The 25,356-nt window shown below is 43.0% G+C and overlaps 1 protein-coding gene across 5 annotated transcripts in view; it reads right to left on the minus strand.

Annotated features, from left to right (window-relative positions):
* Positions 1-5,936: 5,936 nt before the first annotated feature.
* RGS20 (regulator of G protein signaling 20) overlaps positions 5,937-25,356 on the minus strand; it is a 75,608-nt gene continuing 56,188 nt past the window's right edge. For all 5 annotated transcript variants that reach the window (XM_082719236.1, XM_082719240.1, XM_082719239.1 and 2 more), the window contains 4 exons: positions 22,554-22,702; positions 15,415-15,501; positions 9,222-9,456; positions 5,937-6,658 (listed from right to left, as the gene is read on the minus strand). In XM_082719236.1, the coding sequence (XP_082575362.1) occupies positions 6,470-6,658; positions 9,222-9,456; positions 15,415-15,501; positions 22,554-22,702 (660 nt within the window). In that variant the 3' untranslated portion in view covers positions 5,937-6,469. The remainder of the gene's footprint in view (positions 6,659-9,221; positions 9,457-15,414; positions 15,502-22,553; positions 22,703-25,356) is intronic.

Raw genomic sequence — 25,356 nt, forward strand, 5'->3', positions numbered from 1 at the left:
AGCTCTGTTTTTATTGCGTCTTTCTTTTTTACTCTATAGAGTTGTCTTGTTAGTTTGTAGGTACTCCTAATGCATTCTGCATAGTAATTTTATAGTGTTTTATAGCCTGATATTTGTGTGTGTGTGTGTTTTTAAGATTTTATTTATTTATCTGACAGAGATCACAAGTAGGCAGAGAAGCAGGCAGAGAGAGGAGAAAGCAGGCTTCCTGCTGAGCAGAGAGCCTGCTGAGGGGCTTGATCCCAGGACCCTGGGATCATGACCTAAGCCGAAGGCAGAGGCTTTAACCCACTGAGCCACCCAGGCGCCATGATATTTGTGTTTTAATTCTTTTTATGTTGTCTCTGTGGCACAGAATTTAACTTGTTTTTTTCATCCTATCCAATCTATTATTATTTTATGGTTTCTGGGTTTTATGTTTTGCTGAGGAGGACCTTTTCCATCTGAGTTACAAAAGTATGGCCAATGTTTTCTTCCTATATTCTAATAATCTCTTTTTAAAAAAATTTTAGATCTTTAGACAGTTTGGAATTTATATTTATGTATCCATTTTTTCCCAAATGGAGTGTCATCTATCCCAACAAAATAATCCCTTCAAAGTTTACTTAAGAATTCTTAAAAACCTTAGAATTACATTGAATTTGTATGATCCTTTTGGGACTGCTCCAGGATTCTTTCATATACGTAGATGTCACTAGCGGTTACCCACCGGATTGGTTTGTAGTTGTTAGGGTCCGTGATCAAAGGAACGAGACTGATACAAAGCGAAGGTCAAACAAAACTTTATTTCGCTCCAAGCATCAAGAATCAAACTGACTGCTCAGGGCTATCTCTTACGAAAAGGCGAGGAAGATGATCCCGACAAGGTCACTCCCAAGAAGGCCGCTCCGGACGAGGCTGCTCTAGATGAGGCTGCTCCGCAGATGAGGCCGCTCCATGATCGGAGCCGCTCCCAAGAAGAGGCCATTCCCAAGATGAGGCTGGAAGCCGCTGCTCCATGAGGTTGCTCCCCAGACAAGGCTGCTCCCAAGAAGAGGCCATTCTGGACAAGACCGCTTCCCGGTCGAGGCCGCTCCCGACGACGAAGAGGCGATGATGACAGCGACGATGACAAGGAGGACAACCCGGATGACACAGACTCTGCTCCCCACGATGCCACTCTGACAAGGTTGCCACCCAGAGGAAGCCACTGCTGCGGACAAGGCCGCTCGTGGCTCGGGGTGGCAAGGCATTTTGCGGCAAGGCTGCTGGTGGCTAGGGGCTGTTGGCATCTCTGGGCCACTGGCGTCTCGGGACCGCTGGCATCCAGGAGCTCCAGGCATCAGGACTGCTGACCGCTGGGCTGCTGGACTGCTGGTGTCTCGGCACCGCTGACGTCTAGGGGCTGCAGGCGTGGGGACCGCTGAGCACTGGACTGCTGGACCACTGGTATCTCGGGACTGCTGACCGCTGGGCCGCTGGACCACTGGAGTCTCAGGGCCGCAGGCGTCGAGGGACCGCTGACAGCTGGACTGCTGGTGTCTCAGGGCCGCAGATGTCGAGGGACCGCTGACAGCTGGACCGCTGGTGTCTGGGCAGCTCGGGGCTGCTGGAAGCTGCACGCGGCTGAAGGCTGCAGGTGGCTCGGGGCCACCGGAGGCGGGGCCTCAGGCGGCTTGAAGCTGCAGGTGGCTGGAGGCTGCAGGCGGCGGCTCTCGGGGCCCCGGAGGCAGGACCCCCGGAGGTGGGACCGCTCCCGGCGGTTATAGCTCTTACAAGAGCTGTTATAGCTCCTCCACTCCGCCTATAGCTCTTACAAGAGCTGTTATAGCTCCTCCACTCCGCTGACTCTTGGCTCCCGTCGTGGACTCTTCTGCTCCCGTCGCAGTTCTCCTGCTTTGCTTGCCTCGCAGCAACCTTTATGCAGTTGAGTCCCACCCCTATACAGGTGGCCAATCGGATCTTAATCCACCCTAGTGGATATACACATGCTGCACCGATTGGACATCTCCACCTGGCCTGCCCCACCCCTACATCGGGGTCCACAAGCAAGTTCCTCTGGGAGGGGCAGGCCCTTACAGTAGTGTTAGTGAGCTCTATAGCCACATGGGCTGTGATGATCTCTTTCTGAGATGTGACACTTGTAAAATAAATTTGGCATGGAATTTTTGTTCTATAACTATGGGAATTTCAGTTTCATGCTATAACTCTCCAGTTCTACAAACATTTATTGAATACTGTTTTTAACTAGATACAGGGTAAAGTATATTTTCAGTGCCGCTGGAGCTTATAGTCTAATGGGAAAGACAGATATGCCAACATAATTGGTAAACTCAGATGATAATAGGAAAATCCCAGAATACTAAAGAATGGCACCAAATGGAGTATGGATCAAGAGGTCAGGTAAGGTTTCCTTTGGGCAGTGATGTGTGAGGTAAATCTTAAAAGAATGACAGTTCACTGAGTGAAGGGTGGCATTGTAGAGAGGGGTGGGGGCAGCAGAAAGTATGAACAGTATGAGCAGTTAAGAAAGGATATACTTGCCTATAAGTATATATTCTAGAGTATATGTGGAGGGTTGGCTGGGAAGCATAACCCAGCTATATATAGAGGCCCTTGCTTGTATCTCATACCTGAAATTTGGTATTGGTACTCCGGGCAGTCGGGAATTAACTGAAGATTCTAAGGAGCAGAGGGAGGGTGACAAGCAGATTTATGTGTGAGAAAGGTCACCTTGTGGCATTTTGAAAGGTGGCTTTGAAAGGCTGAGAACGAGGTTCTTGGCAATGCTACTTACTGGCAGATGGGAGGTAATGGGGATCAGAAGAGACACATGAGAAATATTTTGGAGTTAAGATCAGCAGGGTTTGGTGACTGGGCAAGGAGAAACAAGGAAGAAATTAGCACTTAGAGAAGAGCTTAGGTGACTGGCTGGGTAATTGGGCAGATAGGCAGGGGTGAGGCTTGGAGGGAGGGGGACAGCAGGATGACAAGTCAGAATTAAGATGAATTTCACTTCTCCGTGGGATATGCAAGGGAGATGTCCAACAGGCAGCTGATTATGAAGAGCTCGAGGAAGTCTACACCTGGTTCTTACCTGGTAGCCATGATCGTGTTGGCGGTAATTTAAACAATGAGAAGGGGAACCATATAGATTAGAAGAGGAATCATATGGTGACTTGCACAGTCACCAAGCCCTGCTGATCTTAACCCCAAAATATTTCTCATGTGTCTCTTCTGATCCCCCATATAGAACATGTTGGTGGTAATTTAAACAATGAGAAGGGGAACCAAAAATAAGCCGAAGCCTAATCCTTGGAGGCCATGGCATTTAGTAGATAATAACATCAATAACTAACATCCAGTGACTGCTTAATATATTTTAGATGGATTAGGGTTTTTTTTTTTTTTGTCTTTAAAAAAACATTTCATTTTTATTATTTTTTTAAAAAGGTTTTATTTGGGAAAGAGCAAGGAGTGCACAGTTGGGAGGAGGAGAGGCAGGAAGTGGGAGAGGGAGAAGCAGACTCCTGGTTGAGCAGGGAGCTCCATTTAGGGTTCTGTCCCAGGACCTAGAGATCATCACCTGAGCCCAAGGCAGATGCTTAATTGACTGAGCCACCCAGGTGCCCCTAAAGATTTCAAATAATCTTTACACAATCTCTAGACCCAACAGTGGCTGGAACTCACACCCTGAGATCAAGAAGCCTGTACCCTACTGACTGAGCCAGCCAGGCGCCCCCACGTGGGTTGGTATGAATCTGCACAGCAAGCCTACAGTCTCCTTTAATGTCAGGCCCGCCGCTCGGTTCCACTATATTCAGTAAACGTCTGTCTCCTTTGGGGGGAAAAATCTAAACAGCAATGCTAGGGATAAGGTACCATTATTATCCCCGTTTCTGTAGGTGAGGAAAGAGGCCCAGAAAGACTACGTACCCACCATCAAGCAGTGAGCAGCAGTCAGTCTGGCTGGGAAGGAAGTGGAGGGAGAAGACGACACAGAGAGCAAGAGACAAGGAAGTTGTGTTTCCACTGAGGCACGGGCAGTGTCAGGGAGCTGGGCAGTCAGCTGGGAGTGCGGTGGTGTCAGGCTGGGCTGGTGGAGATCCCGCCACGTGGGTGGGTGCGCTGCCGAGGTACAAGAAGTACATGCAGAGATGAGCAAATGGAGACAGTGGGAGTGCCAAGTCTCATGGGAAAGGAAGGGGAGTCAGCAGTTATCTTATACAGGCTCCTTTCGAATTGGGGAACCCAAGGACCCACGTGGTGTGGGAAAATCTCAAGGTCAGACTGAGGACACAGGAGCATGAGGGAATAGAGGGAGTGGAGTGCCTCCCACTGTTCCTTTGCTGCCATATCACCCACTTTCTTAATGGAACCGAGAAGGCAAATCCTTCTAAATTTTCTTTGGAAACTCTTATTTCTTGGTCCACTGATGCCAGGACTTACCCTTAGCTCCTTTCATACTCTAACTCTTCTAGCAATCTTATTCTTCTGTGTGGGAAAAATCCCAAATACTCCAGCCTAAAATCTCAACCACCCAGATCGAGACATCCAACTGATGTCTTGACATCTTTTATCTGTCTTAACAGTCACTTCCTAAACTGCATGTTTGCAACTAGACTGATATGGGGTTGCTTCAATTACAAATACCTTCCCTACAACTCTGCCCCAACACCCACACACACACCCTCACATCCTCTGCCAAAATCTTCTGTAGACCCTCAAGACTTCTCTATCTCAGTTCCTCCCTGTTCTAGTACTTGCTACAGTATACCATAGCGGCCATGGACACCTATCATCCTTACTTACATGTAAACCAGAGGACAGAGTTTATAACCCCAATCACAGTTATGTCCTCTGTCTAGTGAAAAAATGAGGCTGTAGACTATGGCATTAAAGGCACATGTAAGGGTGCCTTGAAAAGGAGAAAGAGCCCATCATCCTCTGGCACTGGACTGACAGAGGTGAGAACAGATGCCCATCCAGACATATTTGTAGGTTACATGGGAAGATGAAATGGGTGGGGCCCCACTTTCACCATAAAGTAGGAAGTTAAGATGTTTGACTGAGGACAAGGGTCTTAGTCTGTGGCTTGAAGAGAGTAATGAAATCATCAGGCCAGGTGAGGGTAACCAGAAGGAAAGACCCTCCCCCACTACCCGCCATGGGGTGAAGCCTGCCATGGGCCCCTTGCATGTAATTTCTAACCCACTACTCAAACTGTTCCAGATTTTGGAGGCCTTTCCCATTCACTGCAGCGATGGGTTTCTTCAGGAGGACTCAGGGATACAAACTACTAGTTTTACCTGGAAGTTGTTAAAGTTATTTCCTGTGCCTACAATTATAAATAGTGGGACTTAAAAATCGGAATCCTGGGATGCCTGGGTGGCTCAGTTGTTAAGCATCTGCCTTCGGCTCAGGTCATGATCCCAGGGTCCTGGGATCGAGTCCCGTGTCGGGCTCCCTGCTTAGTGGGAAGCCTGCTTTTCTCTCACTCCTGCTGGTTGTGTTCCCGCTCTCGCTGTGCCTCTGTCAAATAAATAAATGAATAAAATCTTTAAGTAAAAAAGTCAGAATCCTAGCCTGGTAGCTAAATGATACCTTGTAGATCTCCCTACTTACTTCATCTTATAGTCCCCAATATTTAACATGTGGAATAAAAATGGAGATAAAACTCTTGTGCTTTATTTTTTTTAGACTGAAAATGCCCATATTTCTTTGAAGAATAAAAATGAAAATATACTTATTTGAAAGTTCCGTTATGAATGGGACTAAGTTGCAAATTAAAAATTCATTCTCTAAGTTGGCAGATTCTGATAATAAAATCATGGTAACTTTTCAACAAATGCATTTTCTAAACACTACTTCTCTTACCAAACAGGTGCGACTGATCCACTTAAGAGCACAGTACTTTCATTAACTGTTAGAGACACACGTGCACACACATACACAGATTCTAAGATAAAAGCAGAATTCCATTTTATAAGTAGTGGTGACGCATCTTTATAAAATGGGAATTTGGGTCCTGTGATGGCACTGAGAAGCAAAATATTCAAAGCAGCTAGATGGAAGGAAGGAGTAGCTAAGAAACACTTGAACGCCTTTTCCTTGGGAGGAGAGTCATCAGATACTGCACTCATGCAAAACAAAGGCAGTCCTCTTGGCTCCAATGGACCCACGTGCCCCAGGCAGGAGGAGTCTTCTAGAGTATCGTTCGCCATTGACGACATGCTGCGGTGACCATAAATGTAACTATCCTATCTTTTTCTAAGACAGCCATACCCCACTTTCCCCCCCGAAAGTATCAGTACAGGTGGCCACAGTTTACATTGTGAATATATAGGCTTCTGTAAAAGGAAGCGTGTTTATTAAAACAGCCCAAGTATTACTCTAGTAGAAGGTACTACTACCTATAAGTTCCTTGTACTAGATGTAGTCCATCAGTTCTTTTATTATTTTATTAATAATAAATATATTTGATAACATCCTATGCTTCAACTGATTTCTCAGCTAAGGACTGCAGCAGATCTTTATAAAGGGCAGAGTTCATGAACCGGGGATAGGAGTCTCTGTGCATTAAGGTGTAGATCTGGAGTTGTGCATCATCAAATATGTGTTGGGATGGCTCCACCATATTCCTATTGATGACTTCTCTTACTCGGGAGTCCAAACTGACCTGTCAGTAGAAACACGTAAGAGTGGTATCAGACATATTTCTCTTTGGAAATCCATCCCCATCGCATGATGGCTTGTTCTGTTTTTTTAAAAAACCCCAAACCAAACAAAAAGTCATCCAAAAATCTAAATTGCTGAAAAAGAAACTGAACACATAATGCAGGGGCTTCTCAAGCTTTAGCAGCATCAGAAGCCCCTGGAGTGGCTGTTAAATGATTACCGGCCCCCACCTGCAGAACTTCTGACTCAGTGGGTCTGGGGAGGGGCCTGAAAAGGTGTTATTTGTCACAAGTTCTAGGTAGTGCTGGTGGGATCACACTGTTCTAGAAAACCACAACATTGTTTTCCTTTAAATAGATTGTACTGTGTCCTCTGAAGAACAGACTTGCTAATTTCCTAATAACATTAGGTCTAACCCCTGGAGGTCCCAGGCTGTGGCCAGGTCGAACACAGTTGCAAATTTCTGGGAATGAGCATCAGGCTGGCTGGTGAATGGATGCTAACTCAGAGCACTGTGGAAGGGTTAAGAGCACAGGGCCAGTGTTTATAGCCCAGCTATGTGTCACTGCTTATTTGTGGGGCCTGGGACAAAGTAAGCTGCACCTTAATGAACTCCTCCATAAAGAGGAAAATGATGATGGATAATGGTGATTGGTGAGGATTTAATGAGAATTTATTTAAAGTGCTTGGAATGCACTAAGACCTTAGGAGACACTGGCTCTTCTTTCTTTGATGTTTTCCTCATCCTAGAAAAGGCGGTCTCAGACGGGAGCAAGCTACTGGGCTCAGACTCTCCCCATAGGATGCCAGACAAACATGCCTACAGGCTGCAGAGCCAAGCTCACACATCTTCTCCTCCGTGCGAAGGACCTTGGCCGGACCAGCTCTGCCCCAGGAGGCCATGATAGTTTCAGTGCTGTACAATGCACATACTACTACTTCATATGAACCTGAAAATATGACTAGCTGAATCAGTAAATACTGACTTCAGTGATCTGTCTTTCCAGATGCATATACCCACTTTCCTCCTAGAAAGCCCCTTGCACCCACCCATAGGTAGCTCAATACAGTTGACCTCGAACAACATGGGTTTGAATTATATTCTTCTCTCATGATTTCTGAGTAACAATTCCTTTTCTGTAACTTTATGGAAGAATACAGTATAGAATACATATACAAAGTATGTATGTGTTGTCACTAAGGCTTCTGGCCAACAGTAGGCTCTTAGTAGGTAAGTTTTTGGGGAGTCAAAGTTACGCATAGGTTAGCAACTGTGTGGGGTCAGTGCCCCCAACCCTGTGTTGTTCAAAGACCAACTCTGCATTCAACGCAGATTGCCAGCATCTCTGATCTCTTTCTTACATAGCTTGTGGAGGAAGAGAATGACTTATTTCCATCCAATTCCAAGTCCCTCTCAATCTTTTCCCTCTGGCTCTGTGTTTAGTCACAAAGTCTCAGGCACCCTGCCTCTTTAACCCCTCTAAGACCTGTCTACCTCGTTCCTCTTCTCTGCCAAGACCCTTGGGGAGGTCACTTACCGTTTCCTGCTGGATTGGTTCACTGGCTTCCTAACTGGCCTCCTGTCTCCAGAGTGCCCCTCCACATCACCCCGCTGTTTGGTCAGAGGGCTTCTTCTAAAGCAAACCCCATTCTGACACTCCAACTTCAGGCCCGGCATTGACTTGGCCAGGCACTCAGGCTAAGTCTGAAGTTTACAATCAGGAGGCCTTTATGATCTGCTTCCACGAATTCCCCTGGTCTACCTTACTATTCCACTCAAGAATATAAAGAATTTGGAGTTCCACTTGGAATTTTAAGAAAGAAGGAGCTAGGGTTGCCTCAGCACAGCCGGTTGAGCTTCTGATTCTTGGTTTCACCTCAGGTCATGATCTCATGACCTCATGAGATCATGACCCATGCTTAGCAGGGAGTCTGCTGGAGATTTCTCTTTCTCTGCCCCGCTCTGGGCCTCCTCCCATTCACTCACACAATCTCTCTCTAATAAATAAATCTTTAAACAAAAAAAAAAAAAAAAAAGAAAGAAGGAGCTCGGTTTTGAGATTACCCTGAACCCACCGATTTTAGATACGAAGGAACAAAAACTGGGGGGATGGAAGTTTGACTGAATCTCCCAGATAGTGTCTCTGCTCTAAGGGAAGGACACCTCAGGAAAAGCTCTGTCTCATATTAGGCTATGTCTAGTCAAATAAAAATACCTGTAAAAAATATTGGTGCTCAGAATAAAAGAACAATTTTAAAGAAATGCTTACAGGGTTTAATGTTTTAAAACAGTGTTTACAATAAAATGCATAGACTCCCCCTTCTGGAGAATCTGGTGAAAGTCAGGAATACTTTTTCCAGAAAGAGGCACAAAGTCTTTCACAGATTTTAGGGCCCACGGAGAGCCCATGTGTGGGACCACGGTCAAAGGCATCTGGATAGTATGAGTGCGGGTGGAGTCATCTCTGTTTTGGACTAGCTGTCACTGTGCCCTGTGACCCTACACTGACGATGTCCTTTTTCCAAGGGCCTCCCAGGAGGAAGCCCTTTGTGGGAGTACATACCTCTTTCGGAGAAAGAATAGAAATGTAGTCTTCATAGATTATCCTTGCTTTCTCTTCAATGATCGTTTTATTAGCTTCCTTTTTCAGTTCCTCACACGCCATCCAGAAAAGCATATTTTCTTCACTGAACTCTGTTCGGAGGAATTCCCGAAAAGCATTCCTTCCCGCGGGAGTGAGCATTACCTTGTCGAAGGACTGAGCCCAGGCATTGACTTCCTCCAGGGTGGGACTTGGGCTTAGTGGAGATGGAAAGGAAGGGGCAAGAGGGAGCTATGTTATCAGTAGTTACTTTGAATATCCTCACTAGAAACCTACCCTTTTCCCCTCTGAGGATGATAATGTGCCCTTCGGCCCTTTTAGGAAAGGAGAGAGCTGTGCTCACTTCCATAGGCCCTTGGCAAAAACACATGAGTATGATCCTTTCCAGCTGTTCAGCTGGAGTGCACGGCTGTTGCCCATTAAATGCTCGCAGACCGATCGTTAGAACTGCGAAGAAGGTACTTATTTACATCTGGATGAGACCTGAAAAAGTTTTAAAATTGTAACAGTAAAGAAAAACCCTAGAAGCATCTGACCAAGGCTTCCCAGTGACTTTTGACAGAAGTACATCAGAACTTAGCACACTACCTTCCAGAACAGCCACAGATTTTTAAATTTTTTTTAAAAAATTAAAAAAAAAATTTTTTTAAATTTTTAAAATTTGAAAAAGAATTTTACAGAGAACGGGGAAAGAATAGTTTACATAAGTACAAGCTCTAAAGGATGATAACAAGCACACCCTAGAGTTCAGTATCCACCGTGAGAACCAGCTCCTCACCACCAGCCGCGCCTCCCGCCGTCCCCTGGCCGCACCCCGCTCTCCTGACTCCCCCACCCTGAGGGAACTGCTGGGTTTGACGTTGGACCCACCCTGGTTTAGTTCATTTTTACTTATATTTTAATTATATTGAGGTCAGAAAACATCATCTGTCCAACAATGATCCCTATCAAATAATTTCTCTCCCCCACCTTCCTTCTCATCGTGTTTATGTAGGTAGGCATCCCTGAAGAACATATCCTTCAGTGTTTTTTTTTCCTTCACTTTATAAAAGTGGCTGACGCTACGTTCTTCTGCCACTTGCTTTTGTCACCCCACACTAAGTTTTGAAGATTCGCCCGCATGGCTCCATGTGGCCAGAGTTCCTGAGTATTCAGGATTTGTTTCCAACTTCCCAATCTTGTACTGCCCTCATCTGATTGTGGTATCCCTGTTGAATTGATTTCTGAGACATTTGGGTAGTTATACACAACCTGTATAACCTTGGAATGATTAATTCCAGAACTGCTTTGTGGAACCAATCTGTAAAAACCCACTGAATTTAGTGTTTATTTTGTAGGAGGGTGTTGTGAGCTGAGTACTGTCCCCTAAGAAAAGATATGTTGACATCATAACTCTAGTACCTCAGAATGTCACTGGATTTGGAAATAGAGTCTTTGTAGATTTAACTAAGTTAAGATGAGGTGATTAAGATGAGCCCCGATCCAGTGGAATGATACTTTTTTTTTTTTTAAAGATTTTATTTATTTGACAGAGACACAGTGAGAGAGGGAGAAGCAAGCTTCCTACTGAGCAGGGAGCCCGATGCAGGGCTCCATCCCAGGACCCTGGGATCATGATCTGAGCTGAAGGCAGACGCTTAATGGCTGAGCCACCCAGGCGCCCAGTGGACTGATATTCTTATACAAAGGGGAATCTGGGGGCACCTGGGTGGCTCAGCTGGTTAAGTGTCTGCCTTGGGCTCAGGTCATGATTCCGGAGTCCTGGGATCCAGTCCAGGCTCTTTGCTCAGCAGGGAGCCTGGTTCTCCCTCTCCCTCTGTCTACTGGTCCCCCTGCTTGTTCTCTCTCACTGTCTAATAAATCAATAAAATTTTAAGGAAAACAACAACAACAAAGGGGAATCTGTATACAGAGACAGGCACACCCTGGAGAAGGATGGTCATGTGATTGCCATGACGCCAAGGAATGCCAAGGACTCCGGAGCCATCAGAGAAGCTAAGCTCTAAGAGTGAAGAGGTCTCCCCTAGAGCCATCAGAGAGCATGGCCTTGCTGACACCTTGATTTTGGGCTTCTGGCCTCAAGAACAGTGTAGACTTCTGGCCTCAGAAAAACAATATTAAAAACAGAGAAATAAGAAAAAATAATACAGAGGGATCCCATGTGTTATTTGTCCAGTGTCCCCAAGGTGACATCATGCAAAACTATAGTACAACTTCATAGTCCTCCTGGACACTTCTGATAGTTGGATTCTGCTCACTTATTTTTGTGATTCCATCTTTGATTGCTTTATACGTTTCAGAAACCATTATTTTATATATTTTTATAGATGATTCTAATATGTGAAGTCCTTTGGGCTCTAAATCCAAGCATCGTTTCTACAGACTGTCACGGGCTGTAGGTTGTATCCTTTAAGTTTTAGTTTAGATTCTGGTTGGTCTTACTCTTTAGGAAACTGAGAGTCAAAATTGGGTATGTTTTCTTTCCTCCAGCGATGTTCTGTGTTGGCTTCTCCTGAGATCTAGGTGGTGTAACTGACCCCGGACTACCTGGGCTCCTTTCATAAATCAGGGCTTAATCTGGGATCTCAGTTTCAACACCTCGTCCCCACCCTGCCCTGTACTTGTTCTCAGAGAAAACCCTTCATTCCTGTGTTTAGCAGTCTCACCTCTCAGGTTTTTGCTTACTTTTTAAATTTGCTTTGGGTTTTCAGGTACTTTGTCATTTTCCTTACTTTCTAGGATTCCAGCGATGCAAAAGCTTTGGAATAATGCAAAATATGTTGTTCCGCATTGGGAAGCCCCTCTGGTGATCTACTTTGCCACACTGCCAAAAATTCTGTATTTAGTTTGGAGGGATAGAAGAGGTATACCCCAAAATTTGATATGTGGCTACTTGTCCTAGTTGTGTGAAGGTCATAGAAAAAAACACACACTCACATATATAGAGGTTCACAGTAGAAATTCTATGTCCTTTTCTTGAAACCACATCTTGAAGATAGATTATAATGAACCAGCAGTGAAGCATACATGAAAGGTTTAAGACCAGAGAAAGTAGATTGTAGAGAGAAGGGAGTGAGCAGACCCCTCCGCAAAAAAGGATATTGATACAATAGTTTCAAGTTTAGTTTCCAAATTAGCTTCATTGTATATAGTTGGATCTCATTTCTGTTCAACTATGTGTAAATGCATAGAAAATTCCTTTGAGGACATATAAAAAAAGCCCATGATGGTGGTTATATCTGGAGATTGGGACAAGGTCTAGAAAACAAGGAAGACTGAGTTTTTATTGCAAAACTTTTGTAGTGTTTGGGTTTTATTTTTATAGTAGGTAGACTTTTTATCATGCAAAAAAGCATTGTGTATGAAAACAAAGTATCCTTTATATCTAGGGAAATTCGTTTTGAAAGAAAATGTTTTAAAAGATGTTGAAAACATAATTTAAAAATAGTAACTTAAAGTAATCTACATAAAAATCTTGGATTTTTTTCAGAAAGTTAAATTGGTGTGGCTAAGTATCCTAAGTTATGTTTTTTAAACATGAGGAGTCAAAAGATACTTTTTTATTCCTGTCAGTTTTCAGAAATACATATTAAAGGATGATTCTGAAAAACTTAAAGGCAATTGTTAGTACATTTTTTAAAAATAAAGAGAGAGCTGGGGCGCCTGGGTGGCTCAGTGGGTTAAGCCGCTGCCTTCGGCTCAGGTCATGATCTCAGGGTCCTGGGATCGAGTCCCGCATCGGGCTCTCTGCTCAGCAGGGAGCCTGCTTCCTTCTCTCTCTCTCTGCCTGCCTCTCATTGTACTTGTAATTTCTCTCTGTCAAATAAATAAATAAAATCTTAAAAAAAAAAAATAAAAAAATAAAGAGAGAGCAGAGGTGCCTGGCTGGCTCAGTCCGTACTGCATGCAACTCTTGATCTCAGGGTTGTGAGTTCAAGCCCTGCATTTGGTGTGGAGCCTACTTAAAAACAAACACACAGGAACAAATAAAAATATTTAAAACAAGAGAAAACAATATGCATTACTGAAGGACCTAAAAGCAAAAAAGGCACAGTTCAAATAGCAAAAACCAAAACCAAGCAAAATTAAGGAATTAATTAAGAGGTATTACAAGGAATCAAATAATATGCTAGAAGATTAAATTTACCAGTCGTCATCAAAATAACTGACCCAATGTCATTGAATTATAATTCCCCATTTAGAGACAGACTGCTATGGGACCAAAATCTAACATAATGCTATTTTCAGCAATCATACAAATCATACAAAATATTAAAAAATTAAGAACAAATAGGCAAAGATATATGAGGCAAATGCAATAAGAATAATATTAATATCTAAGTAGAATTGGAAACAAAAAGCACTATGTTGGATAAAGTCATTTCATATTCTGGAATTTGATTGAGAACAAATAATGGCCAACATATATTGAATGCTTGCCAGGCTCACAATAGCCAACAGTAAACTGTGATCCCCATTTTTACATACAAGGAAACTGAGGCAGAGTGTGGCTTCTCAGTCAAGTGCCCAAGGTCCCACTGTCAGTATGGTTAGAGTTAGCCCTCAACGAGGCATTCTGGTTCCAGAATAAAAGCCTCAAAGCTTTGGTACAGGATACAACATAACAGAATATATAAAATAAAAGCCATTTAAAAAAAAGTTTATTTTTTTAGTAATCTACACCCAACATGGGACTTGAACACTCTAACCCTGAGATCAAGAGTTGCATGCTTTTCCAGTTGAGCTAGCCAGGTGCCTCAAGATAAAAGCTATTTAAAATACTTTTAATTTATTTATTTGAGAGAGAGAGAGAAAGAGAGTGCCACAAGTGGGGGGAGGAGCAGAGGGAGAAGTAGGCTCCCCACTGAGTAGGAAGCCCGATGTGAGGCTCAATCCCAGGACCCTGAGACCATGACCTGAGCTTAACCCACTGAGCCATCCAGATGTCCCTTGATAAAAGTTATTTTTAAACAAACTCATAAATTGTGGAGTATTTTTCAAAAGTTTTTACTTATTTTTTTTTTAGAACTCTCTATACCCAACATGGGGTTTGAACTCATGATGATCAAGGGTCTTATGCTCCTCCAGAGCTTGCCAGGTGCCCCAGACTGTGGAAGATTTTATTATGCTTCCCAGACTTTGAAAAAGGATAAATAAGATAAAAAATGAAAAAGAAACACTTAAGTAACCTTTTAGTCTACTTGTTTTTTCCCCCTCAAAAATAAGCAATTTAGAGGCGCCTGGGTGGCTCAGTGGGTTAAAGCCTCTGCCTTCGGCTCAGGTCATGATCTCAGGGTCCTGGGATTGAGCCCCGCATCGGGCTCTCTGCTCAGCAGGGAGCTTGCTTCCCTTCTCTCTCTGCCTGCCTCTCTGCCTACTTGTGATCTCTCTCTGTCAAATAAATAAATAAAATCTTAAAAAAAAAGAAAAGGTATTAGAATGGGTAAGTGAAAGTAAGCCAGTTAATAATATAGGACAAAACGAGATAACTTTAAAATCTGGTATTATGGAAAGTAATTTAATGTGTTTTCTTCCCAACTTTTTTTTTCAAAATACTAAAATGAAGACAGTATTACATTAGCTAGAGTATAAACTTAATAGTTAAGAAAAAAATGGACTTCTAAAACTTTCCTGAAAATTAAACATATATGTTTCACTATGGTCTTTTATTTTAAAAAGTCTATCATATGAAAATAGGATAATGTCACATTTTGTCAAGAAGCATCGATTTAGGGGCGCCTGGGTGGCTCAGTGGGTTAAGCCGCTGCCTTCGGCTCAGGTCATGATCTCAGGGTCCTGGGATCGAGTCCCACATCGGGCTCTCTGCTCAGCAGGGGGCCTGCTTCCCTTCCTCTCTCTCTGTGATCTCTTCCCTTCCTCTCTCCTACTGTGATCTCTCTCTGTCAAATAAATAAATAAAATCTTTAAAAATAAAAAAAAAGAAGCATCGATTTATATTTGTGATTAGCAGGGATGAACTTAATAATGGAACTAATTTTTCTCCCTATCACACAATGAACTCTGCAGAGTGGAAATGGGGTGCCACATTGTGATTTGATATTATTAAATTGCAGTTAGAGAAACTGTTACGATGCCGAAAAAATAAGGCTGGCATTTTTGTCAGTTTAGTGAGCTAAACAATAATGAGATTTACCTTTCTTCACAGGTTGGAAGGTCTTCTCTTCTGAGTTCATGGGAGGGCCTCCTGGGTCTCTGTTCTTCTTGGTTTCTAACAGTAAGACTGCATGAAACAAGACATTTCCATGTCAGCTGAGATCATTCTGCATCGAATATTTTAAATGGAACTCCAGATCACCATGTAGAATTTCTTTCTTTTCTTGAAAAAAATTGACCCTGACTGGTTTTCTTAAGAAAACTGAAAGTAGGGATCCTGGGTGACTCAGTTGGTTAAGCATCTGCCTTCAACTCAGGTCATTATCTCGGGGTCCTGGGATGGAGCCCTGTTGTGCTGCCTGCTCAGCGGGGAGTTGGCTTCTCTCTCTCTCTGCCTCTGCCCCCCACTTGTGCTCACTCTCTCTCAAATAAATAAATAATATTTTAAAAAAAACCAGAAGTATGATGCTAAAATATTAACAGAATAAATTATAATATTATGGTCTACACTAGTTGGGGGAGAGTTTACATTTAAATTAATAGGTTTTTTTTTTTTTTAACTTTATGTATTTGACAGAGCGAGAGAACAAAAACAGGGGAAGCATCAGGCAGAGGGAGAAGCAGGCTCCCTGCTTCTCCCTGTGGGGCTCAACCCCAGGACCCTGGGATCATGACCTGAGCCAAAGGTAGACGCTTAACGACCAAGCCACCCAGGTGCCCTCATTAATAGTCATTTTCATAAAAACATGTCCATTAGAAAGTAATAAAAAGGTCAGGTTATCAGGGATGTTTTGGGTTTTCATCTCATTTCTGCACCTTGAAAAAAAGTGTGCATTCTCTAGGCAAAATGTGTTTGTGTTTCCAATCCAATGGAGGTTTTAAATATTTATAGGTATACTTGGAAAAAGTGTTAGAGGAAAGCATACAATCAAAATTTATTATATTATTCAGGAGACTTTAAATTTCCTTGTATACATCTTATACATCTCTTTGTACACTTACTCCAAGTGTTTGTGTTGTTATTGCAAATGCAGTTTTCATCTCATCTCCTAACTGGTTCCTGTTTGTACATATCAAGGCTATTACTTTACTGAGCATTATTTATACATCAGGAAGTTACCTGTTTAAAGTGTACAATTTAGTGGTTTGTAGCATATTCAAAGGGATGTACAACCTTCACTACAATCTAACTTCAGAACGTTTTCATCACTCTGAAAGGAAGGCCCAAAGAGCAGCTCCTCCCCATCACCCCTGTATCCCACGTCCTCCCGCCCCAGAGCCCCGCTAACGGACTTCTTGTCTCTATAGACACGCTTCTTCTGAATGCTAGAGCGCGTGGTCTTTGGTGGCTGCCTTCTGTCACCCAGCATCATGGTTTGATGTTTCATTCATGTTGTAGTGGGTGTATCAGTACTTCGTTACTTTTTGCAGCTTAATAACATTCCCTTGTGTGGATATGTGACAATTTGTTATCCATCCATCAGCTGATGAACATTTAGGTTATTTGCACTCTTTGGCTATTTACAAATAATTCTGCTGTGCACGGTCCTGTACCAGTTTTTTTTTTTTTTCTGTGGACGTTTGTTTTTCTCTTGGGTAGACACTTTGGAGTGGAAATGTTTTCCTAGGGTAACTCTATTTTTAACATTTTGAGGAGGTTGCATATTGTTTTCCAAAGCAGTTGTGCCATGTTATATTCCTACCAGGAATGCTGGAAGACTCAGTTTCTTGACATCCTTGCCAACACTTGTGTCTGTCTTTCTTATTCTTACCATCTCGGGGGGGGGGGGTAAGCGGTGGTATCTCATTGTGCTTTTAATTTACATTTTGCTAATGGCTAACGAGATGAAATAGTTTTTCATGTGTTTATTTGCTCTTTATATGTTTTCTTTGGAGACCTGTCTGCTCAGATCTTTTGCCTACTTTTATATTTATTTATTATTACTTTTTTAAATGTTTCAACTTCACAATATGTTATTTATTTTTTGTTTATTATTAACATATAATGTATTATTTGCCCCAGGGATACAGGTCCATGAATCACCAGGTTTATACATTTCACAGCACTTATCATAGCACATACCCTCCCCAATGTCCATCCCCCAGCCACCCTATCCCTCCCATCCCCTTCCCCCCAGCAACCCTCAGTTTGTTTTGTGAGATTAAGTCTCTTATGGTTTGTTTCATCTTGTTTCATTTTTCCCTCCCTGCCCGCGACGACCGCCCCCCCTTAAAGATTTTTTTAAAAAATTTTTTTAAAATTTATTTTTTATTTATTTTCAGCGTAACAGTATTCATGATTTTTGCACCACACCCAGTGCTCCATGCAATCCGTGCCCTCTATAATGCCCACCACCTGGTACCCCAACCTGCCACCCCCCTGCCACTTCAAACCCCTCAGATTGTTTTTAGAGTCCATAGTCTCTCATGATTCACCTCCCCTTCCAATTTCCCCCAGCTCTCTTCTCCTAACTCCCCATCTCCATCATGCTATTTGTTATGCTCCACAAATAAGTGAAACCATATGATAATTGACTCTCTCTGCTTGACTTATTTCACTCAGCATAATCTCTTCCAGTCCCATCCATGTTGCTACAAAAGTTGGGTATTCATCCTTTCTGATGGAGGCATAATACTCCATCGTGTATACAGACCACATCTTCCTTATCCATTCGTCCATTGAAGGGCATCTTGGTTCTTTCCATAGTTTGGCGACCGTGGCCATTGCTGCTATAAACATTGGGGTACAGATGGCCCTTCTTTTCACGACATCTTTATTTGTTTATATGACAGACAGAATATGCAAGCGGGTGGGCAGTAGGCAGAATGAAGGAGAAACAGGCTCCCTGGGATCATGACCTCAGCTGAAGGCAGATGCTTAACTGCCTGAGCCATGCAGATGCCCCCCTATTATTTTTAGTTCAATTTAATTTAATTTAAATGTCTTTAAATTTTTAATTTTTAAAGTATTTTATTTATTTATTTGAGAGAGACATAGATAGCAAGAGAGAGTACAGGCAGGGACGAGAGGGAGAAGCAGGCTCCCCTCTGAGCAGGGAGCCTGATGTGACTTGGGGCTTGATCCCAGGACACTGGATCATGACCTGAGCCGAAGGCAGACGCTTAACTGACTGATCCACCCAGGCACCCTGAAATGTCTTAAAAATAAAAAAATAATAATAATAAAAAAAGATTTATCTATTTATCTGAGAGAGAGAGAGAGAGAGAGCAGGGGTGGGCAGGGACAGAGGGAGATAGGATCTTAAGCAGACTGCCCACCAAGCACAGAGCCCTACTCGTGGCTTAATCTCACAATCCTGAGATCATGACCTGAGCCAAATCAAGAGTCAGATGCTCAACTGACTGAGCCATCCAGGTTGCCCCTCTTTTGCCTACTTATAAACTGGTTTGTCTTTTTAGTTTTGAATTGTAAGAGTTCTTTATATTCTGAAGACTATTCTTTCTTTACACTAGTATTATATCTTTCTTCATATTGAATTCTTGTGTATTTGCATTAATTTAGCGACTCTTCCTTTGGGATTTCCAGGTCTCCTCTCATATGTTCTGCAGATAGGGAGAGTCTTACCACTTCTCTTCTGAATCTTACGGTTATTTTCTCTTGTCCAGCTGCACCAATGTTAGTGCAATCTTAGCTAGTGCAATGTTAAACCATAGGGGAGAGCATAGACATCCTTTCCTTGTTCTTGTTTTCAGGAGAAATGCTTTTAGTTCCCCATTAATTTCAAAATGGATTTTTACTATTGGATATTTGAGTTTGCTTTATCTGACTATTGTTCCTGTACTCTTTTCTATTCCTTTTATTATATCTTTCCTTTCCACTCTTTCCACCATTTTATGAGTCATTCAGCCTAGTTTTAGCACGTTTGCTTTATGGATTTTCAGTAATTGTGCGTGTGCACGCGCAGCTGTTTTTCGTTAATGCAAAGTCATTAGAAATGCAAGAACTCTTCTGACTTGTTGCTTTCATGATGTCACTTTCAGTAAATAATGGTTTCTTGAAACAAAAACAAACTTGAGAGGCATCTGTAGGGTGTTCTCACTGTAGGAGCATAAATACTGCTTGACTTCTTAGGCTTCTTTTGTAAGCAGAAAACATCAATACACAATGGGAATGAAAAATCAAAGAGAAAAAGAAAGGATGAATTTGAAACAAGATTTCTAAGAGAACTGGATGTTATATTGTGAATTAAACAATGCAATCTTTATTTAAACTTTGACATGTTTTCCATGTCTTATTTTTTAAAAGTAGGAATATTTCTCAATGAGATACTCTGTTCTTAAAAAAGTGAAAAATATATTTTGTGTCAAGCTTTTAACCTGGGTGTATTGTTATTGTTACATAGAACAAGAAAACATTGCTGGAAGCCACAATAGTTGTTCACTATGTTTAAGAGCCGTTCAGTAAAAGGAGCCCCATGGTTAGGTATATTTTGGTAAAATTTTGAGCTACAAAGAGGAAACAATTCTTCAATCTTCTAGAAAGGAAAAAAAGTTTAGTTTTAAGAAATCAAGCACCTGCATGACTTCTTTGATAAAATGAAATGCCAGAAGGCTATGAAGCAGAATTTCGAGAAAGAGAATGCAAGGGTTTAGAAAACACATTTTTCTTTTCTTAAAAATTGTCTCTATTATGTATTATCAACACGGATAAGTCTCAAAAGCATGCTGAGAAAAAGAAAATCAAGGAGAGTAAACACTGAAACAGTTAAAGTTTGCTGTGTACTTTTTTTTTTTTTTTGGAAGATTTTATTTATCTGTTTATATATTTGAGAGAGAGGGGGGCGGAAAGGGGCAGAGGGAAAGGGGAGAAAGAATTCTAAGCAGACTCCCACACTGAGCCTGGAGCCTGATGCGGGGTTTAATCCCACAACACTGAGATCATGACCTAAGCCAAAATCAACAGTTGGACACCTGACTGAGCCACCCAGGCACCCCACAATTTTTTTTCCCCTCCAGCACATGCATTTAAGTGCTATATGCTATTGCATTGCATAACTACACTGCAATATATTTATCCATTCTCTGTTCATGAATTTTAAGGACATTTTCAATTTTTCTCAATCAGATTAATACTTCATTTTTTTCTTCCTCAAGTACACCCTTTCTTTTAGGGAAGGTCTGAGACAGTTACCTCTCTTGGCCTTTGGATGTCTGAAAATGTCTTGTTTTACCCCCGCCCTTGAATTAATAGTTTGACTTAGTTTTCCATTACTTTTCTCCAGTTCTTTGAAGATAATGCTCTATTGTGTTCTTTTAATTGAAGTCCAATGAACATAACAGTGTTATGTTAGTTTCAGTGTACAATATAACAATTCAACATTGTTTCCCATTGCTCTGTTGTCTGTTAAGTACACACACAATATGTGCTGCAGAAGTGTTGGCTAGGACGATGGTGTCTAAGCACAGCTCCATGGTTCAGTCACCACAGTTGGTGCCAGTAGAAGGAGCCTGCTCTGGAAACAGCATGGCACCACCTGCTGTGCCCACACCATCAGTCCCGTACATTGTTCAGGCTACAATCTCAGCCTCTTGTGTCTCTCTGAGGTAGCAGAGAAGGGAGGGTGACTGGGTCAACAGGTGTCTTCCCAGCACTGGGATATCTCTGCCCATCTCTCACACAATCATCTCTAATCATCTCACTGAAACTGATTAGTGGAGTGAAAGACTGGAAGAGGGGCCAAAATGAAATCCTGTCACCCGTGGTGGATATCCTCCTGGTCTACGGTGGAACCTGGACAGCTGCATGTGTAAGGTGTACCCAAACAGGCTTCTCCTCTGGCTTCCTGCCGAGACCTCTATGTTCCTACTTGGGGCTGAAGCCTTGCCTGGAGGGCCAGACCACTTGCCTCCTGCCAGCCCCATGTCCCTCATATTCCCACTTGCCGCTTGGGGTTTTGCTCTGAACAGGGCAACCACCCACCATCAGGACTCCATCAGTTGTCAGAGTGTTGTATTGCTGGGTCTCGTCCTCCGGACTGGAACTTCCTGGAAGTTAACCGTAGCACAAATCAAGCAAGAGACCAAATTTTCTTGGACATTTCATGTCAGCCTCCACCTGCCTCACCCCCATTCTAATAGTCCTGTCACTGTTCTTGATAGTGGCACTATCACCTTGTGGTCTTCTCTACTGTGGAGTGAGGTCTTGGTCCAACTTGTGGTCAAGCCTACATAAATATACAATAACTTAATTGCCTAAAGTCAGGCACACATTTGGGGGGCGCTAAGCACTTTCCGTAGCCAAGATTTCAGAAATGCCACCTAATGTTCTTATGATGTAAACTCTATACATTTCTCCAGACCTTTGACAGTGACTCGAAGGGTCAAGAATATCTTCCGTTCAAGTTGTGTATCTATCTTTTGAAGCAAAGATTATGTATCTTCCTGTACTAGTAAGTTACCCTATCATTTTATATTCTTCAGTTAAGAATATATTTTGACATTTCTCTTTATGAAAACATGAAACTAATAAAAGCAAAGCTGAAGGTAAAATCCAGGTGCCCTCCACTTTACTTCAATATTTAAGACCCACCTTAAATTCTATGTCCTCTACAAAGCCTTTATTACCAAGTAGCTTCCTTGAGTTCAGTCCTTTCTAACCATCTAAGTTATTGTTTCTGCCCAAATATTAATATTCAATCGCCAATGGCCGTGGACTCTTCTTTAGTTGTTTAACACACAAACATGATGCCAGGGATTTGACTAGAAGTCCCTTGAGAGCTGGAATACAGAGCCCCTCGTGTGTGTGTGCGTGTTATGTGCATGTGCATGCATGCGTGTGTGTGTGTGTATTTGCTGTTGTACTTCACAGATTCCAAATCAGTGTTAGGCGTATAGTAGTCATTTAAAAAACATGCATGCGGCATCTGGGTGGCTCAGTCAGTTCAGCATCCAACTCTTGGTTTCGGCTCATGTCATGAACTCAGGGTTGGGAGTCCGAGTCCCATGCTGGGCTCCACACTCAGCATGGAGTCTGCTTGAGATTCCCTCTCCTCCTCCCTTTGCCCCTCCTACTCATGCTCTCTCTCTTTCTCTAATAAATAAATAAGTATTTAAAAAAATAAAATGAAAAACACATATTGAGTTAATCACAAGCTGGCCCTACTCCAGGGTGCCCTTTGCCAGTCAGGAGGACATGACTGAGAAAAGCCCCAATCTTACCAGGAACAGCTGCAGCAGCAGCACCAGCAAAAGCAGCAGGCGTTGGACCCGCGGTCCCCTGCTCCGGGCTGGTCTGGCATGGAGCCGGTGGTCTCCTGGGGTGCAGGCATCTGCCGTTTCCGCATCTCCGTCCGCTCAGATCTCATGGGCTGCAACAAGGCGAGCAAAAGAGGAGCCTGTTACCACCACACAAAGCCAGAGAGTCGGTTGTCTGGATCGCAGAGAAGACAAAATTCTGACTCTCTCCAAATCATTTCTGAGAATTCTGGCAAAATTTGGTGCTTATTCATTTCTATAGCCAACATCTCATGCCGGCATTGTGAATAAAGGGGCGAGTGCAGGGGTCCCTATTCTAAGGCAGTTCCAGGTCAGGAGAGGACTCAAACACTGACATCACCTACATGAGGCCATCATGGTGATGGCTATGATGAGGGCATTTTGCAGCCCTCAAATGTCCCTTTTGATGTCCCTTCTGGGCTCAACTGCCAGGGAGCAGTCCCAGGTGAGAGCTGAATTAAGGATGCCCACAAGGCATGACGGTGTGAGCACTGTGGACCAGCGCATGCATATGGGAGGAAGCCAGGCCAAGATGGCAGGCATGTTAATAAGGCTGTAAGAGGAAATATCCTGAGAGGGAGGATGGAAGTCCTGGGAGGCCACTGGCTTCTGAGACCCTACTGACAGGTTCAAGTCTTAACAAGCTGTGAAACTCTGAAGAAGATACCCCACTGCGATATGTGCAAAGCACCTAGACCCTACCTGCTACTTAGTTTTTGCTCCGTTAGTCCCAGGAAGCAAGGGAGGGCTAGGGACCGAAGCAGCTCTGCTCTGGTCCTGCCTTCTGCAGGAGCACCCCCCCACCCGCCCTGCCCCGCCCCGGCCTACTTCAGTGGACAGTAAGCCATGGCAAACAAGGTCTACATCCTTCACCCTGTCCTTTTCCTGAGGACCACAAGAGAGAAACATAAAAGCAATGTAAGAATGAGAAATTGCCAAGTGAGCTTTTCCATTTGAGGCTGTCATTCAGATGTTGGTGAAGTAAAAGCAAAAAATACCAAAGCTACATTAAAGAACCTTAGATGGGATTTTGGGATTAAATTCTGGATGTATTCTTCTATTCCAACATTAGATTGATCTCTTCCTACTATTACCGATTATTATAGTCTATTGAACTTTTTTTTTTTTTAAGATTTTATTTATTTGTCAGAGAGAGAGAGAGAATGAGTGCGGGGAGTGGGAGGCAGAGAAGGAGAAGCAGACTCCCTACTGAGCCAGGAGCCGCTGCAGGGCTGGTCCCAGGACCCTGGGATCATGACCTGAGCCAAAGGCAGACGATTAATGGACCGAGCCTCCCAGGTGTCCCTGGACTTTGCTTTAATGATCACAGTTTTCGTATATGTGTTTATATTGGGTAGGCAAAGTTCTCTAAACAAATTAAAAAAAAACTGGTATTGGCTGTTCATGTCTGTTTTCTCATCCAGCTGAATTTTGCAATCAGCTTTTCAAGGTCCAGAAATACCATGTTGGGATTTTGAGTAGGATCACATTGAACTTATAGGTCTATTTATGAGAAATGAGATCAGTTTGAGTACCTGCCAAATCAGGGCGACTCTTCTGGAGTAGCTCTTTTAATTACCCCAGGATGTAGTTCCAGGACTGTAAGAGAGACGCAGCCAAGTGTTTACCATCCTTTCATCCACAGCCGGAACAACGCTCACAACTCCCAACCACAGTGCCCAGCCTGATGAGTCCAGGATGCCTGCACTGAGGTGGCTCACTTGTTCAAAGGGTGGAGACAGAGACAGTTGTCCAGCTCACAGCCACGTTTTATGGGCACCATGAGGAGACATGCCCCTTTTAATGCCCCTGGGGTAGAAACCTGGGCTCCTCTAGGCCTCTGTGGCACTGCAGCAGAGAGGCTGACAATGGTTTTCCTTCATTCAGGACACTGAGGGACAAGGACAAGCCAGCACAGGCTCTAAACAGAGGTGCTGGGAGAAGGAGATACCCCAGCTAATTATTTTCTAAGAGATACTGATGCAACTTGCCTCATTAAAAAGGAAAAAAAAAATCCCAACAGCTTCCCAGAAGGAAGGATTGTAACGTGGTAACGTCAATGGGTTTCAAGGGACTACTCTTCCAACATCTTTGCAACACTGGGGTTTCCCGATCAGTACATGAACTATGTGTTCATTGAGAGCCTGCCTCTCTGTAGATTCTAAAGACTTTCCTCAAACAGGTCTTGCATATTTTTGATAGATTTATTTCTAAGTATTTTATAGATTTGTTTTTGTTGCTATTGTAAATACTTCCCCGCTTCAAGGTTTTAAGTAGTTATTTTAGTGTATAGGAAGGCTAAGGGTACTGTATCTGGCCTCCCTGTTGAATTCTTTAATTAATTCTAGTAGTCCTTCGCTGATCCTCTTCGGTTTTCTAGGTGGATGATCATAGAGTCTATAAATAGTTACACCTGTCTGTTTACTTTCTGTACCTTTCCAAGTCCAAGATCCTTCCTCTCCTTGGTCTAATTTCACTGGCCACATAAATATCGAAAAGTAACAGTACTTTTAGGGACCTTTCACTTCTTCATGACTTTAATAAGAAGACTTGATGGCACTTTGCCCATATGTGGAATATGTGCTGGAGGTTTCTGGGAGAAGATAATTTTACAGAGCTAAGCGTATTCTTTTCTGTTAGTTACACAGCACAAAATAAGCTGTGCCTCCTAATCTTATTATTTATTTATTTTGCTGAGAAAGAGTATGGGGGGGGGCAGAAGGCACAGGAAAGAGAACCTCAAGCT

The sequence above is a fragment of the Mustela nivalis genome (genome assembly GCF_964662115.1).
Source record: "Mustela nivalis genome assembly, chromosome: 2".
Classification (NCBI taxonomy): Eukaryota; Metazoa; Chordata; class Mammalia; order Carnivora; family Mustelidae; genus Mustela; species Mustela nivalis.